A 16585-nucleotide genomic window follows, 5' to 3' on the forward strand; every position below is an offset into this window, starting at 1 on the left:
ACCACACTCATCAGACGAAACACGGAATTGCTTCCATTTCACGCCTGTCTTCTGTGTGGTCGTGGTATTACACCGGGCGTGCCGGCCCATCCGTGCTAAGATTTTAAAGCGGGCACTACCACTGTTAAAATATAACTTAACATAACAATATAAACTAGCCACCTGGCTCTAGTGGCAAATATCTTATGTAATTAACTCAATATCTAATTAAGAAAGAAACCTAACAACATGTTACAGCATCCTCAACTACTTAAGTATATTTAACTAGCTGTTCCCGTGCGACTTCATCCGCATAAAATTATGAAAATTTTATTTTATTGTTTACATGCGTCAAATTCTCATGATGACAAACCATGACAACCTTGCTTCCTTGATGTTGGCAGCAACTTATGGTCTACTTCTCTTTCCCACATTAAGGTTTTTATCCAAAAGATTTACTCCCTAAGTTTAATGGAGTCAAATATATTGCCTAAAACGTGACCTAAGTGTAGGTCTTTTTATTAAAAAAATGAATTATTCAAAAATATGCTGTAATTGCTGACATCTTAGGCAACAAAGAAGTGTGTGTTTACGCTTTATTATAATAGTATAGATATAGAAGTATAGATAGAAAAATTATTAGATACTTTATTTACTACATGTTAGCTTGTTGAATATTTTGATATATTCTGTATTCTTAAATAAATATAGTCTATTTAAAACAACAATATTGTGAGGAAAATATTAGGAAACGGAAGGAATAGTGGGGGGTACTGTTATAAAATACATGGCAAGGAGTGACTCGGACGCTCAGTCGCAGTCTCGGCGCTCAGTCGCCAAAAAGCTCAGTGTTTTTCTAGTCATCACCTTGGAACGTTCGATATCGTTGTCGCATTGGAGTCCAGTTTGTGTGTTTTAAAGTAATTTACAAGTATTGTTAGTATGACCGTCCGTCTATATTTTAAAGGAAGTCATTTGTGTCTAATTATCTAACATACATAAAAAGGAAGGTATTTAATTATGTCACCAAGTCCAAATAGTCAATATTAAGTAACTACTAATTCAAAAAATATGTATTTTCGCAAATCAATTTCAATAAATATCAAAATTTAACAAACCAATAAACAAATGAACAATTTTAAAATTGAGATTTCCATATTTTTTATTATGCAATTCAATTCGAATGAATTCTAACTGGCCAATATTCCAATTTATGAGCCAGACTCACAGATGACAGGTTTTAACTAAACAACCAAATAATATATTATCGTCAAATTTATTTACACTAAAACTAAATAATGCGTACAGCAACCTTGACGCACTTGCAAGCTTGCACTCGATATTTTGAAAGACATAACTATTTAATAAATATTTCTGGATCGTCGCCAGGGGTCGCTAATGGCTTAGAAGCCATATCTCTTTTCTAACAATATAGGATCAAAGAACAAACGTATTTACATATATTTTTAGCAAGAAAAAATTGTACTCTTTCCGCCATTTGAAATCTCGTTTAGTATTTTAGTAGGTAAATTAATTCGGTCAACAGATGTCACTTATTTTTGCCATCACATAGAATTGTTCGGTTAAATATGTCCCAATTTGTGTCAAGGTAACGAACAATGACGGGAGTTTAGAACTCTCTCACTCTATAATAATAACACTCCCATTGCTATCCAATATTCTGTTACTGAAATACGCTTTATCTTAATGAGAATGAGATAGAACCCTACAGTGAACATTTACAAATGACTAACTCAAGTATAGCCAAATTTCCTTATTCGAGTTTCCCGTTAGCGTTTTCAGAATTCCCAATCATAAAAAATGAAGGGAAATTTCCGTATTCACGCCAAAACATTTGATAGCGATTTTGGTGTCAGCGGCACGGATTAATGTTAGATTTGACTCAAACATGTTTTTAAAAACAGCTAAACAATACTCAAAAAAATATTAAACACAAATAGTAAAACATAAACAAAGATTAACAAGGTTGCGAAGTGTTAAATGTTGTTAAAATGCGTCCAAACATTTATCACACGGGCCATAAAATTGTCAGCGCCTGGATCTTTCGGACAGGCAACGAAACTCGTATTTCATTATTCTACATTCAAGCGACATGCTAACAAACAGACTGAACACTAAAACATAATATTACAGTGCTCTTAGAATATTTCTTGATGTAATTAAATGTGATTATGTGCTCTAATTCATGATATTTCGGAAAATATTTCAGTTTGACGATGTCTAAAAAAGTAAGTTATATTTTCTATTGATAAATATTGTATTGTTTATAAAAGAAAGGGTCAATTAACTTTTTAGGTCTTAAATTTAACTTAGAAAACGAGCTATGAAGCCTTATGTCGCTACGAACACCGTCTTACCGTACAATAGTAACCTTGTAATCTTTCCATTCAAAATATAAGTTTGCCAAAAGCATAATTCTAACTGTTATGACTATTAAGCAATTTAATTATGCGTTTTAAAAGTCCTCTTTACCTCCCCCTAGTCATCGACCTTTTAAAACGGCACCAAAATGGCCGCCGTCCAGACGGCCATAAGTCTAGCAAAAAATTAGAGTTCGGGACATGCACGTTTCCCTGGCCATGCTCCAAGCGTGCCAATTTCCAATATGGTGGCCACGCGATGCAGGGAACCCGGAAATACGTCTAATTTATGTTAATCTCATTTCCTGCTGTTTAAATATTGAATATCTTTATTTTGGTGCTATTATATCTTGTACACTAATTTTGCCCGCGACTTCGTCCTCGTGGCATTAAAAAAAAATATCGCCTATTACTATATTTATTTATTTTAATTCCAAATATCGCCTAATACTATGTTACAGGCAAAGTAGTTTTGTTGATATTGATAATACTTGTTTAATTTAATATTGCTTGTAGACTTAACCAGGCGCTTTCATGGTAAAGCAGTCGAACAATTTTCCTAACAGGGCTTCAAACAGGCCAATTAACATGGTAACCCTAATGAAAATTCGTTAGCGTTCTTACGTAATGTTGCGATTATGAAGCGCACACGGAAAAAAGCCGCTGCCAAACTGGCAAATTGATTGCAAGGGTCTGAACACACTAGCTAAATTACATTAAAGTTTTTTCCTTTGTCAAGTACTAAAAACTGTTATTAGCTTGACTTGTTATTTCTTAATTTGTTTAATAGGTTTTATTCATATAAACTCCTTTCTGTAAATGCAAAAGTCTGGATGGATGGATGTTTGTTAGTGTTTGTAGACTAAACTGTTGAACGGGCTTCGATGAATTTTAGTACAGATATACATAGTTTGGTATGCCTATGCCCTATGGTACTTATAACCTATGCTACTTATTTTTGTTTTTTTTTTAATTCCACGAGAACGGGGCCACGGACAAGAGTTGGTTTTAACATATTTTTCTGTACAATGAAAGTGATGTCAATTTAAGAGTGGAATCTACCGACAAAGTTCTTTCACTACTATTATTGGTGATAGTTCCGGAGATTATGTGTAAATTTACTATCAGAGCGCTAGTATGTTCCCACCCTTATCCATACATGATATACCCGTGGCAGCTGAGCGCGCTGTGTAACTCAAGAACAGAACTGTCACGTGATAAGTAGAAAATTTGGTTTATTCTTGTAACAATATTGCTTCAAATCGATCTTCAGATATAACTAATAGCCTCTCTTCGTCCAAGAGTTGTGTTTGTCAGTTGAAATTATCAAATGCAAGGAATCATGCAAAGAATACCGAATTTAAAACCAAATATTCTTAAAATAATACACTAAATAGACAAAATATCATGAATACCCTCGAAAGATGGACAATTCCCTTCGCGCGTTGTTTCATCCTTTTTTATGAAGTTGTAAAAAATTCCAGTAAATATTAGTCTTTTTTCCCATGACTTGCTAAATCTATGACTCTTAATAACTGCACTACTGCGAAATGTTTTTTTATTTGGTTTTAAAAGATCTGTTAAGTGTCTAATTTTTAACATCTCACTTTTGTTACAAAACGATTTTTCCGCCCTACGCTGTGTTCATTGTCATCGAAAACTAACACAAAATCTCTTCTTGTTAGTTTTAGAATACAATAGGATTTAAAATCGCGTAAAATGAACTATCACCTTTCGAAATTAAAAGTACCGATTTTAGTAAAATACACTCTAGTAACATCCAACCGCTTATTTTAGGTTATAAAACGTCCCGCCCCCGGACGGCACTAAACATCGAACAGACGTAATATTAAATCAAAAAATTACGAAATTAGCCATACATCATGCGCCTCTTCGACTGGAGTGATTTTTCAATCTAAATCGGTCGCTTGTATCAGTGCACCGGCCGCCAAGAATAGTACGGACCGTGTATTGACTCCAGCGCTCACTATTGACAACGTCTAGAAAAATCGACGACTTCGATTATTGAAAACATTTTTATTCTCACTGAAACTTTGAATTAATAAGCCTGATACATAAAGGTTAATTTTTATTTGTATTGTTTGTACTACCCATACTCTTTGGCTTCACCAGCTGGTTTCTTAGCCAACAGTCAACGCCGTTCATCTTCATTCAGAGATTCTGATTCATTGCCGATAAACGCATTTGACAGATTGCCTAAATACTATTAATATTATTCCTAAGAAATTAGTACGTCATCAATTAAAATAATACTCGTGTACTTCAAGACAGAAATAAAGATCTGAACCTATCAGATATTAGATTTCTAGATAATCTGTAAGGCAAAAGGTCATCGTCATCACTCTTACGTTATGTTATACTTTTTTTTTTTCAATGGGAAACGAAGGCTATGGTAATTGTGTATGAGAAAAAGATGATAACCGGTCGAGTAGAAATAAAAACAAGTGAATACAGAGTGAAAGGATCTTGAAATTCGTTAAGAGAAAAACTGTGATAGACGCATTAAAATTTACCTCTGCTAAGACGTTGTACTATCTAAGAAATGGTCCTCCAATCAAGGTAAGACCAATATTGTAAGATTGCCTTAATATCAGCTTAGTAAAGACAAAATTCGAATTGGAATTTGTTATGCAATGTGATTGAGGAGGTTCACACGGCTACTACACGCTGGGATTTGGGCAGCTGTTCAGACTAGTATTGCTGCTGGCGTCACAACTCAAGGTATCACGGGCAATGGGTTAACCAGGCTTTCTAAATATTGGAGATATTTAAACAAAAATTAATTCCAATGCGTAATAAAAACTTCTATGTTTTAATTAGCAATATGTTCACAAAATCTTAAGTTTTAATAGTTTGACAGTTAATATATTTTTTTGACTTCTGTATTTCCCTCTAAATGTCCGGAACATTATCCCAATAGTTGGCAACCCTGATCGTTGGTCGTCGATCGCCAACCTCTAGGCGCCTTGGCCAAGGGCATTTTGTAACTTTTATTTTTAGAGAACTCTTTTACATGCGCACTAGAACGATTGTTTAATATTTCGTTGACAAAACAAATTGTTTAGTACTATTATTAATTCACCTTTATTGAGGACATGTAAAAAAACTGGAGAGGGATACAAAATATATTGTAAAACCCACTTTATCTTGGCACATGGGATAATTAATAAAATATATAAAAAATTAAAAAACGTACCATTGATTTTGGAAAAAAGAAATCAAGATTAAATAAATGGTATACAAAACTATTACAAATGTTTTGTACAAGATATTGTTAATTTTAAACATATTCGCGACGCAAAGATAACGAAAATTTATTTCTTGATTAACTAACAGTATTAACATTAATCGTTAGAAAATAATTTTAAATTCATCCCCATGAAAGAATAAACAAAACATAAAAAAATAAAAAATAAATGAAGACCCTAACAAAAGAATCGCAATGGTTGGTTCCAAAACCAATCACATTTAATAACAAGAAAACCTATTAAATATCTATGAATGCAATTTAGGAAAATCTTCCACACAAGTTAAATTTACAAAGCCTTTGTCATAGTCAATAAAATTAAGCAAATTTAAGGTTAAGGCTAAGGAAGGTTATACAGCCCTAAAACATAAACAAAACGCTGTTATCAATCTTTACTACTTTTTATTTTATCCAATTAAATCAAAAGACAATATAATAAACTAGTTAAACATCTTTCTCGAGGAATTGTGAAAAATTATCACTAAAATTTAAGACGCAATGCGGAACCCGTTGCAAAATAAAACAACTTAATGCGTGCTTAAAAACAACGCCAAGTTAAGTAAAATAACAAGAATAAAATCGATTAAAGAGGATTCTTGAATTTAAGACTTTACTTTATGCTGTGTTATAATATTATTGTGTACCCTTTAAGTTATTAACGGTGATATTACGAGTACAGTCTGGCAATCATTGCTAAGTCAACAGCTGCTCAACATTCTGTTGAAATACTAAACACGTAATAAAGTTAACCGTCGAGACATGAACTTAGAAGCAACGTTAAAAAAGTTGATCATAAGTTGGGTAGATGAAAAACTTGTTACTTGGATATGAGGGACTGTAAACATCCAATTGTAGGGTAAACATAAAAAATAGATACAGCATACAACGTTAACAATGAACATTAGTATTTTCATCATTTATAAGAATATACTAGATTTTTCAGAAAATAAGAACACAGAACAAAATATTCAAGCAATAGTTACCGATGTTCACAAAGTGTCGTTATTAAGTTTTGAGGTTATAAACATATCGGAAGAGAAAAAAAACACAAACGTAAATATTGCGCAAGTGTTAAATATAAGCAGTGCTCTAATTTATATTCACTGAATAATTCTGGAACGGCAGGCAGACATGTTGAAATCCTACACTCGTGCTGGAGGCACGTGTCAATCAATCATAGAGCAAGCGATTATACTTTAATCTCTATCTACAACTCCACAGATTATAAATCGTTAGAACTTGAAAAAAAATAAAAAATATATTTACCGGTATCACGGAAAAAACTCGAAAATCCACCACACACTGTCACTTTGGCACGACAATAAAAAAAAAAGTTTTCACTTGAATAAACACGAACGCGTTCCCAAATTTGGAATTTGTTCTTTTTTTGAATTTTCACGGAGTCGTTGTGTCGATGGCGGTGGCGACGGCGAGCGGATTCGTCGGCTAGCGCGCGTTCGGTCGCGACGTTCGGGAATGTCGGGGCGGCAGTTGGCGATGGACTGAGGCGGGCGGGCGGCTTCGGCGCGTTTCGGCTCGCTTCGGCCTTTAAATTTAGATTTTGGCTCTCACTCAGGTTTTATATAGCAGTGAGTACATCGTATAAAACGTACCTATTGGAGATGCGGTCTCCGGTCGCGTATATATAGGGATTACCGTCTTTATCGAGTTGATTTTCGGTTTTTACATTCCAAACTGTCGCACGCGAACTTTTTGGCCGATGTGACTTTTTAAGTTCATATTATCATCGAAAATAGCTCTAGATTGTAACGTCACATCACTAGAATCTAATAATAACAACCATCGAAAGCGTACATCCAAAGAATCGACGAATGTTTACACAATTCTTCTACTAAATGAAAAATACAATCTTCTGTTCTGTGGGTAGTCCAAGAATAGTCTAATCTCTTTGTTTTTGAGAAATAATTCTTCTTGCTTTGGGAAGGTTTGTATCTGCCCACCTGAATTCGAGATACAGTTTGTCATACATTGTTGGTATTTAGGTGACCCTCTGTCACAATGAGCTCTGGATTTCATAAAAATCAGCAAGAAGTTTTGTGGAAAGAATTCATATTGCATTATTGACCTAGTTGATAAAATAGTCATCATTTATAAGTAAATTGATCAAAACACGCGAAAACTTTGCGAATTTAAACCTGTTTACTATAATTTTCCTTGGTAATACATCTCCTAACCTAAATTCACGACCTTGTGATCAGTCGCGAAACGTTACAGTTTTATAACTCGTAAACTTTCCCGAGGTTGAGTTTAATTTTCGCTAATTTGTCTATGATACGTATGTGAGAAACGTCTGATGACCTAATTGTACGCGCAATCATCGAAATAACACGTTCGGTTATTGGTAATGGTGTTATAGTATACGAATAAGTTACTGAAAGTTAAAATAAATAATTAATACATGTCTCGATTAAAGTTTAAGTTCATACACTTTATGATTAGTCAAAATATCACTGCATAAAAGCATTGTTATCTTTGTTTTTTGGATTAGAACGAGAAGGACGACGCTAGTTTTGACGGACGGGTAAATGATATTGCGGAACTTAATGTCGAAATCCGCTTACGCTTTTGAATTCTACCGATTTCATATCCACTGAAGATCGCTAACATGAATTTGTTATTACGTCATTCTTTTGTTTTTTATTACTTTAGTTCCGCATAGGGGTCCTGATACAACTAATGTTCCAGTAGAAGACAGCAGAATGGCGCATTGCGACCAGACGGGCAGGCGTCCAAGCCCGCAGGGGACCTGCATACTTCTGAGTAATGAACATTTTATACGCCTTAAAATGTTAACTTTAACCTTTCCTTGACTTTGCTTGTATAAATTCTAATATGAATAGTTCATGGGGGTTGTGTTTGTAACACGCTACAAAGGGCAAATACTGTACAATGCGTCTGGTATTCGGAGTAATTTACGTATTTTACTTGACGTTTCTTCAGAAATACGAGATGTCGAAATTTTTTGTAACTCATGTCGATAAAAGTTATGTGTATAAACGTCAAACTTTATTACATAAATACTCATGAAGTCAAGTAATTTAGGGTATTGCATATCAAACTTCCGCTACCTATGGATTATGGCCTCACCATTATGGTGGGGCCATAATCCATTTAATATACGGGGATGGCAGCTTAACGCAGGTCGACTTGGTGGGGCGCATTACGCATGTCTTGGGATCAGGAAAGGATATCGATTACTGTAGCGACAAGAAAATAGGTTTTAAAGAAACCACCCACGACTGTAAGGCGCCAAATTTTCGCGAATACGTCTACGTTTATTTTCTACATTATTACTAATACCTTTTTTGATATCATTTTACTACACAATAACTAAAAAAAGTTGAAATAGAATCTGATCATGAAGATAAATATATTTAAAATGTATTTAAATTGGTACAGATGTTCTTTAACACAACAAGAGTTTTAAAAATCATATTAACTTATTAAAAAGTTGAATGAAGCTCTATTTGCTTACTCCCGTTAACTATGGCCGTAAAATCATAATTCGAATCTACTCTACCCTTCATAATTTAAACTTCACTTGTCAGTTGTTTGTCAATGTTACTTTTTAACAATTCTGAGTGTGTTCAAATACCATGTTTGATTAACAGCATTAGAAAAATTGAGCAAATGTAATATTACTAAACAAATGCAAAATAAGTTTATATAGTTTGTTAATGTAAAATGTTAAGTAACAGATTTTTTTTCAAATTAAATTTATTGTCTGTTAGTACATAAAGAGTTTATGTCATTTTGCTTCATTGTCTCAATCTGTCAAACTATTTGGTTTCTGAACTTACTTGTCACATGAAAAGCTGAAAACTGGTTTATTTTGTTGTTATTTACTTTTAAACAGTTGCTATTTTTAGAACAAAAATATAACAATACAATGTTTTCATAACTGTTGAAACGTGAACAAATTGTGCGCATTTTGTTTGTAATCGACTGAGTTAAATACTTTTTTCTTTCGTGCCTTGCGATGTACATTCCCGATATAAATGAATATCAATTGACTTCAATAGTAGCAGAGTGTTGTGGTGGAGTGGCTGTCGTTTATTCCGCTTTATATAAACCGAACAACCAAAATGTGGCCATCAAGAGATACTTTGTGGACAAAAGTAAAGAGAAAGCCAATTTGATACAGGTAATTTGTTTCCCCTCAAACTTTACTTTGCTAATATTTTCAAAACTAGAACAAAGACTTGTCTGTTATATAAGTAAGAAAATGTATTGAATTTCCAGCAAGATATCTTGACAAGAAAGGAGCTACAGCACCCTAATATTCTATCATATTTGACCTCTTTTGTACATGGTAAGGAGTTGTATGTGGTCTCACCGTTGATGAGTTTGGGTTCCTGCCGTGATGTGCTGGACCGGTACTTCCAGGAAGGGCTTCCAGAGCTTGCTTGCGCTATTATACTGAGAGATGTACTGTTTGCATTACAATATTTACATAAACAATTATACATTCACAGGTATGACATGACTAATTTTTACATATCAATTATAAAAGACTAGTTAGAAGTCTTAAATTATTAAAAATAATGTGACTCTGTAATAGCTGAGTTATTTACATCATCATTAATTCACAATAAGTCTCCACTAAGGGGTTTACTGACTACTCTAAGTTAGGTTGTATATTATGCATGTTGACATCACACATATCTTTGAATTTCTTTGCAGATATATACAGGTTACATTGCAATGTTTTCCTTAATGGGGGTATAGGTTCATGTGATTTTCAAAAACACATTGGTACATGGTGGGATTTGAACCCAGGAATTATAATAATAATAATATCTTTTATTTAAAGTGTACAATCAGCTCATAACATTGTTAGTAAGTTTCTTAAATTATATTAGTGATGAAACAGAATATATACATTTTTTTTTACACTTCAAAATTCAGTGAACAAAGTGCAAAGAGAATTGCGTTCAAGTAAACTGCTTAGCACCTGAGCTACCCAAGTTAATCTAGCTGTCCTTTATTTCATTTTTATCTGTACATCCTTAACATTTCAGAAGTGTGCGTGCAAGTCATGTCCTACTTGATACAAATGGGTGTGTGAAGTTATCAGGATTACGCAGTGCAGCCTCGATGATGGTGCGAGGGAGACGGCATAGACAATTACACAATCTGCCGCCACCCGACCATGATAATGCTAATCTAATGTGGCTCAGCCCCGAGTTGTTGGAGCAGGTATGTTGTAATATAAGTACAACTATAGTAAATGAATGTAAACTAAACAAGTCTGTAACAAAGCCTAACAAAAATTCTTGCTATGCAAGAAGAAAAGAGACGGCGAAAAAAAATGGATGTGAAGCACTGGTTTCCATCTGGGGACTATCAAGGGTCCATTTGATCTTTATATGATTATAAATGTAGGCAGTAAGAAAAGCACTGGTATGTATACAGTGTGCTGGGTCTCTGGTGTAGCGAAGACACCCTTTTCTTATAAGGAGAGGATGGAAAGAGGAAGTGGAATTAACGGAGGAGGAAATACCCTATGTATTTCCTCCTCCTAGGGGAGATATCCTCTTTATGTGCGTCTCCTCCTCTGTCGGATAAGGGTAGGCAACGCATCTGCAATTGCAGATGTCTATGGGCAGTGGTCGCTTCGCCATTTTGGCGGATTCAGGTGGCGACTTGCTCGTTTGCCACTTTATGTTATAAAAAAAAGACTACAGTGACTATATAATCTGTGGGTCTAAAAAGAAAATTTACAAGAAACTATTCATATTGTTATAATTTGTATGAGATTTGTGCAGGATTTATCAGGTGTCAAAATTTAATAATAGGACTTCTTTACGTAATAGTAGGTGAATAGATTAATATAAAAATGATTCAATCCTAAATGCTTAGTCTTCAAAAGTAGTGTCACAAAAATACTGCAATAACTATGTTTGTCCTTACCCATCCCTACACTTTTCCTCTACCTTTCTATTGTTTGATAAAACCTAATAAATTTAAGTTTTAAAACAAGATTTAAATATTAAGTACATTATACTTGCACCTTGTAGCTTTTTTCATAGTTGTTTTTTATGGTCATGTTGTGTACACCTACTTCGGTTTAAAACTTAGTTTCTCTAGTTCATTATTGTCATTTGTAATTATGTATTTAGTTTTAAGCTGCTTGGTGAACCTAATAAAATAAAAAAATAAATAGAAAAAATGGTCTCCGACCAAGATTAGATTGGGAAGCCTAGACATAATGACCTTGAGTCGCCAACCAAGCTTAAATACTTCTTGTCGCAAGTGTTTTTTTTATAACATAAGATGGCAAACGAGCAAGCGGTCACCTGAATCCACCGAAATGGAAAGCGACCGCTGCCCATAGACATCCGCAATTTCAGATGCGTTGCCTTATCCGACGGAGGAGGAGACGCACATAAAGAAGACATTTCCCCTTCTAAGGCGTCGTCTCCTAAACCGTCAAATACACTTCCCATTCCCATCCTCAACTTATAAGAAAAGGGTGGTAAAGAGAAAGGGATTTAAATTAGGGTCACTTACAATCTCATAGACATCAAAATTTGAAAGGAATGTGGAGTTTAAGCTTGGCTTATTTCTTTTTTATTTATTTATCAACTTCTACAGACTCTTGGTCGATACTCTTTTTTGCACAGTTTGTTTTCCTTTTCTTTTTTTATTTATTTTTTTTTGTTGCATAATCCTTATATCACTAGTGAGTTCCTTTTTTAAAATACAACTATACATTAAGTTTAATTTGTCTATAAATAGACTAGACTCGTATGTTTAATTCATTTTTTTTTAATTTTCTTTACAGAATTTAAAAGGTTACGATGAGCGTTCAGATATATATTCTCTAGGTGTGTTGTGTTGTGAACTGGCTAACGGTGCAGTTCCATTCGCTGATGTGCCAACAACTCTCATGTTTACTGAGAAAGTAAGAGGCAACAGACCTCAGTTACTTGACTGTTCTTCGTTCCCGGAGCCACTTGATGATGGAGAAATGAAGAGTGAGTTTAGATTTTATTTATTTGATGCTTGTGAATGTTTTGCTGTATGAAGAAATAGTTATAATAAAGATACATTTAATGTCCAAATGTATTTTTTGCCAGATCTTATTTGGAATGAAACAGATGGTAAGTAATTTTGTGTTAACAGTTAAATTGATGCTTTGTTCTGATTTATGTTGGTCGTAATTTATTTAAGGAAGTCGGCTGTTATTTCAAATAATTTTCGTTTTTATTTAAAAATGTAATAAACAATAGATTTCAATCAAAATCCTAATTAACTAATTAATTGTAAAATCTTACATATAGATAGATATTTGTCAAAGTTTGGCGCCTAAACTGCTGAACGAATCTCGATGAAATTTGTCATAGATGTCATAGAAGTAGAGGATAGTCTGGAAGAGCACATAGGCTACTTCCTTTTCTTTTTCAATTCCACACAACCGGAGTCGCGGACGAAATATAGTCAATATATAAAAATTTGAAAACTTCAATTTACAGATGATTAAACTAATTAATTTAATTTGTTTAATAAATAATACAGATAACTTAAAAACATTGCAAGTTTTTTAGGTTATGTGTTTTGTCTTTGGAATGAAAAAAAATTTACTACTGAACCGCTATATCATCCCTCCCCCTAATTGTCTTCTAGCGATGCCCCTAAGTGTTGACTTATGGGTAATATTAGTACAATTATTAGGTATGTACAACACGGACAGTGGGGTGGGCGACAGCGCGGAGGGCGTGTGCCGCTTGCGTCAGGTGTTTGCAGCGCGCAAGCTCTCGGAACCCTTCCATCATCTCAGCGAACTGGCGCTGCAGAGGTGAGCTACCGTTAAAGTTAGAATCGGATTTGAGAGTATCAGTGTTTAAAAGTGTGGCAAAACAAAAAAAAGTTTCCCTTGTAGTATGGGTCAGACAGGCTAATATAGGGAATTCCCTGTCACATACAAAGTTTCTATGTATTTCTCTCTGTTATTTCTGAAAGAGAAATACATACGAAGTTTTTGTATGTATTTCTCTCTCTCTCTCTCACTCACTCTCTCTCTCTCTCCTAGTGCCTCTCCATTACTGGAGGTTGGCCGTCAGCTCAGCGAACTTTTCCCGGTCTTGTGCCAGGAAAAATGTGTTCTACGTTGGCAATATTCGTCCACTCTCTGATATTTCGCAACCACGATTTCTTTATTCCTCCAGCGCGTCTTTTGCCTGCGATTTTGCCCATCAATTAGTTGAAGAAGGCCGTATTCCTCATGTCGCAAAACATGGCCTAGGTATGCGATGTATGTATTGAAATAACTCAAAACTCAGTAGTTTTGAGTTATTCACGATACGATACATTTAAGTAACATACGCTTTATTTTTACTAGGTATTTCTTAATTTCACGTAGACGAAGTCGCAAGCAACATCTAGTATTATAAACAATGTTTTTGTGATGTTCAGAGATCCTGAGCGGCGGCCGTCAGCCACGCAGATGTTGAACCATCAGTTTTTCAAGCAGATAAGAAAGACGGATTTCTTGCCGAGTCTCATCGGACGAGTGAAACCAATTAAACCTGACGCTAGTAAGTATCTATATTATTATAGATATCTATATTATCTTTCTATCTATCTATACTATGTGTATTGAAATAACTTAAAAACTACTGGTTCGATTTCAAAATTCTTACACCATTACAAAGCTATCTTATCACTGAGTAACATAAGCTATGATTTTACTAAATTTTTTTATAATTTCACGCTGACCAAGTCGCTAGCAACAGCTAATCTGTTATAAAATATTGTAAATAATTTTCGGATCGATTGTTTTTTTTTGCAATGACTTTTTTGTCTCTTTCCCACATGACAGATTTTCACCAAACTAAACAAAACTAACTCCCTAAGTTTAAAAGCGTGAATATAGTCCAAAGCGTATCGTAAATATGGGCTTTTTAATAAAATAAAATATTTATTCAATAATATATTATGATTGCTGGCATTTTACATAACTAAGTAGTGTGGGTTTATGCTTTATGTTAGTATATATTTTAAAAAGCTTTAATGACTTTCTAAACCAGACGACATATCAGCGTTGCTGCTGCAAGAGAAAATGTCAGAAATGGATATAGAGAAACAAACGGAGTGGGACTTCTAGTACCAGAACAATAAATCTTAATAAAAATTTAGGTCGTACTTTATCAGATAAATCGTAAGTCGAAGACTTAGAGATCAATTTGCATAATAATCCTTATAACAAAGCCGAATTTCACAAAAAAATCATCCATCCCATAGGCAAAGGAAATATATTTTTGTACAATAAGAAAAAACCATTTCAAATCAATGCTTAACTATGTCGTCATAATTGACTTTAAATAAATAATTTATTATTTAAACTATGTTTTTTATTAATACACATTCCTTTTTAAAAAAAAAACAATATTAAAAAATAAAAATATAATTTCAAAAATCAATTACAAAACTCTTTATAGTTTGTCTAAATAAGATAGATTAGTTTGATTCATGACGCATATGAATTATCGAATTCAATTTGTATGAAGGTAAATGCCGTACTTAATAGACATGTAAATAATTATTGAACACAACTAAAATAATTACTTTCTTATTAACTAACTTATAGGACATTTCAGTATTAATTAGTGTGGAGAATTTAGCGATGACAGAAATAATAGCGAAATCCAATTCGATTACCTACGGCTGTAGTAGTCATAAACATTTATTTACTCTCATTATTTGTTATGGTCATTATTAATTTGAGAAAACAGTGTTTTTTTTGTAATTCATAAGTTATAACTATAAATCTATCGATTCCAACTTCTGTAAGAATAAAAATCGAAAATCGATCAGATTCATGACTGATTTTACACAATCCATCCCTACTAAATTTGAAATGAATTGTCAAACTAATCTAAATTATTTAGACACACTATAGTATAAAATGTTATAGTAAAATAGACTTAAAGCGCTTGTGCAATAGAGTCGAGTACAGCTCGCAGCCAGAGCGCGGCGGCGCGCGCGCCCGCGTCCTCCCCGCTCACGTGCTCCGCTGACACGTATGAGGCGCGCCCCGCCCTGAAACAAACAATATATTAGTATTACTAGCTTCCACTCGCGACTCCATCTGCGCGGAATTAAAAAAAAACAAAAGCGAGTAGCCTATATGTTCTTGCAGACTATCCTCTACATGTATATATCAAATTTCATCGAAATCCATTCAGCCATATAGCCTACAAACTTTAACAAACATCCATCAATCTGTTTAAACTTTCGCATTTATAATATTAGTATGATTACTGCAAATACATTAAAATAAAAAGATATATACGTAAATGAGAGCGGGCGCACACCATTGACTAAACTATCGCACAAATGTTGTGCGATTGTCGATTGTTACGCAACCAATTCAACTGTTCAGTTGCACAACTGAAAATCGAGTTGTGTGCGCTCCATATAAGCTCATAAGAATCAAAGCAAGACTAAATAGTTGTGCGATAGTTTAGTCAAAGGTGAATGCGCTCGAAAACAAAAAAGCAAATAATTGCCTATAAAACTAATAGCCTAATGGTTCGGGGTACGGATTTACGTGGTCGAGGGTTCGAATTCCGCCACTCGACTATTAGAAATCATTCCTAGCACAAGACAAGAGCTTAGTTGGACTCCCTTAGTGATCAACTACTCTGGGTGTGGTAAAAGATACCTGGCCGTCATATTCGCAGTAGCGCGGCAACCCGCCTCCGCTGCTTCTGCGGTCTTCTGGAGTAAACTCTTCAATTCCGTGCTCAAGTTCGCTTTGAACGCAACTGCAGCCGCATGCAGAGTGTCTAACTGTTAACAGATGATTATTTATCTATTTTGCACAAAAATTACAATACTTAAACTAAGCTAAAACAAGAATTGCGTAAGGGCCTTATTGCTATAGGCAATTTCTTACAGGCAAGCCAGTCTAATATTAATTACAGTTTTA

General features: G+C 34.2%; 2 protein-coding genes across 3 annotated transcripts in view; one reads left to right on the forward strand and one right to left on the reverse strand.

Annotated features, from left to right (window-relative positions):
• The window catches only part of LOC106111486 (nesprin-1), a 79365-nt gene extending 72234 nt beyond the window's left edge, over nucleotides 1–7131 (reverse strand). Inside the window, exon 1 of the mRNA XM_013293604.1 lies at nucleotides 6895–7131. The gene's annotated coding sequence lies outside the window, so the exon portion shown is untranslated. The remainder of the gene's footprint in view (nucleotides 1–6894) is intronic.
• A 2314-nt stretch (nucleotides 7132–9445) lies between these two features.
• LOC106111645 (STE20-related kinase adapter protein alpha) lies at nucleotides 9446–14923 on the forward strand. 2 transcript variants are annotated; one of them, XM_013293782.1, is made up of 8 exons: nucleotides 9446–9793; nucleotides 9892–10124; nucleotides 10671–10848; nucleotides 12437–12629; nucleotides 12732–12755; nucleotides 13327–13450; nucleotides 14068–14189; nucleotides 14682–14923. In XM_013293782.1, the coding sequence occupies exons 1-8, from the start codon at nucleotides 9629–9631 to the stop codon at nucleotides 14756–14758; spliced, it is 1116 nt and encodes a 371-aa protein (XP_013149236.1). In that variant the 5' UTR covers nucleotides 9446–9628; the 3' UTR covers nucleotides 14759–14923. The 2 variants fall into 2 exon arrangements, with proteins under 2 accessions (XP_013149236.1, XP_013149237.1); XM_013293783.1 differs by lacking the exon at nucleotides 12732–12755 and having other exon boundaries at nucleotides 9447–9793.
• Nucleotides 14924–16585: the final 1662 nt, after the last annotated feature.

Source organism: Papilio polytes, unplaced genomic scaffold, assembly GCF_000836215.1.
Source record: "Papilio polytes unplaced genomic scaffold, Ppol_1.0 DF824158.1, whole genome shotgun sequence".
In the NCBI taxonomy this organism is placed as follows: domain Eukaryota; kingdom Metazoa; phylum Arthropoda; class Insecta; order Lepidoptera; family Papilionidae; genus Papilio; species Papilio polytes.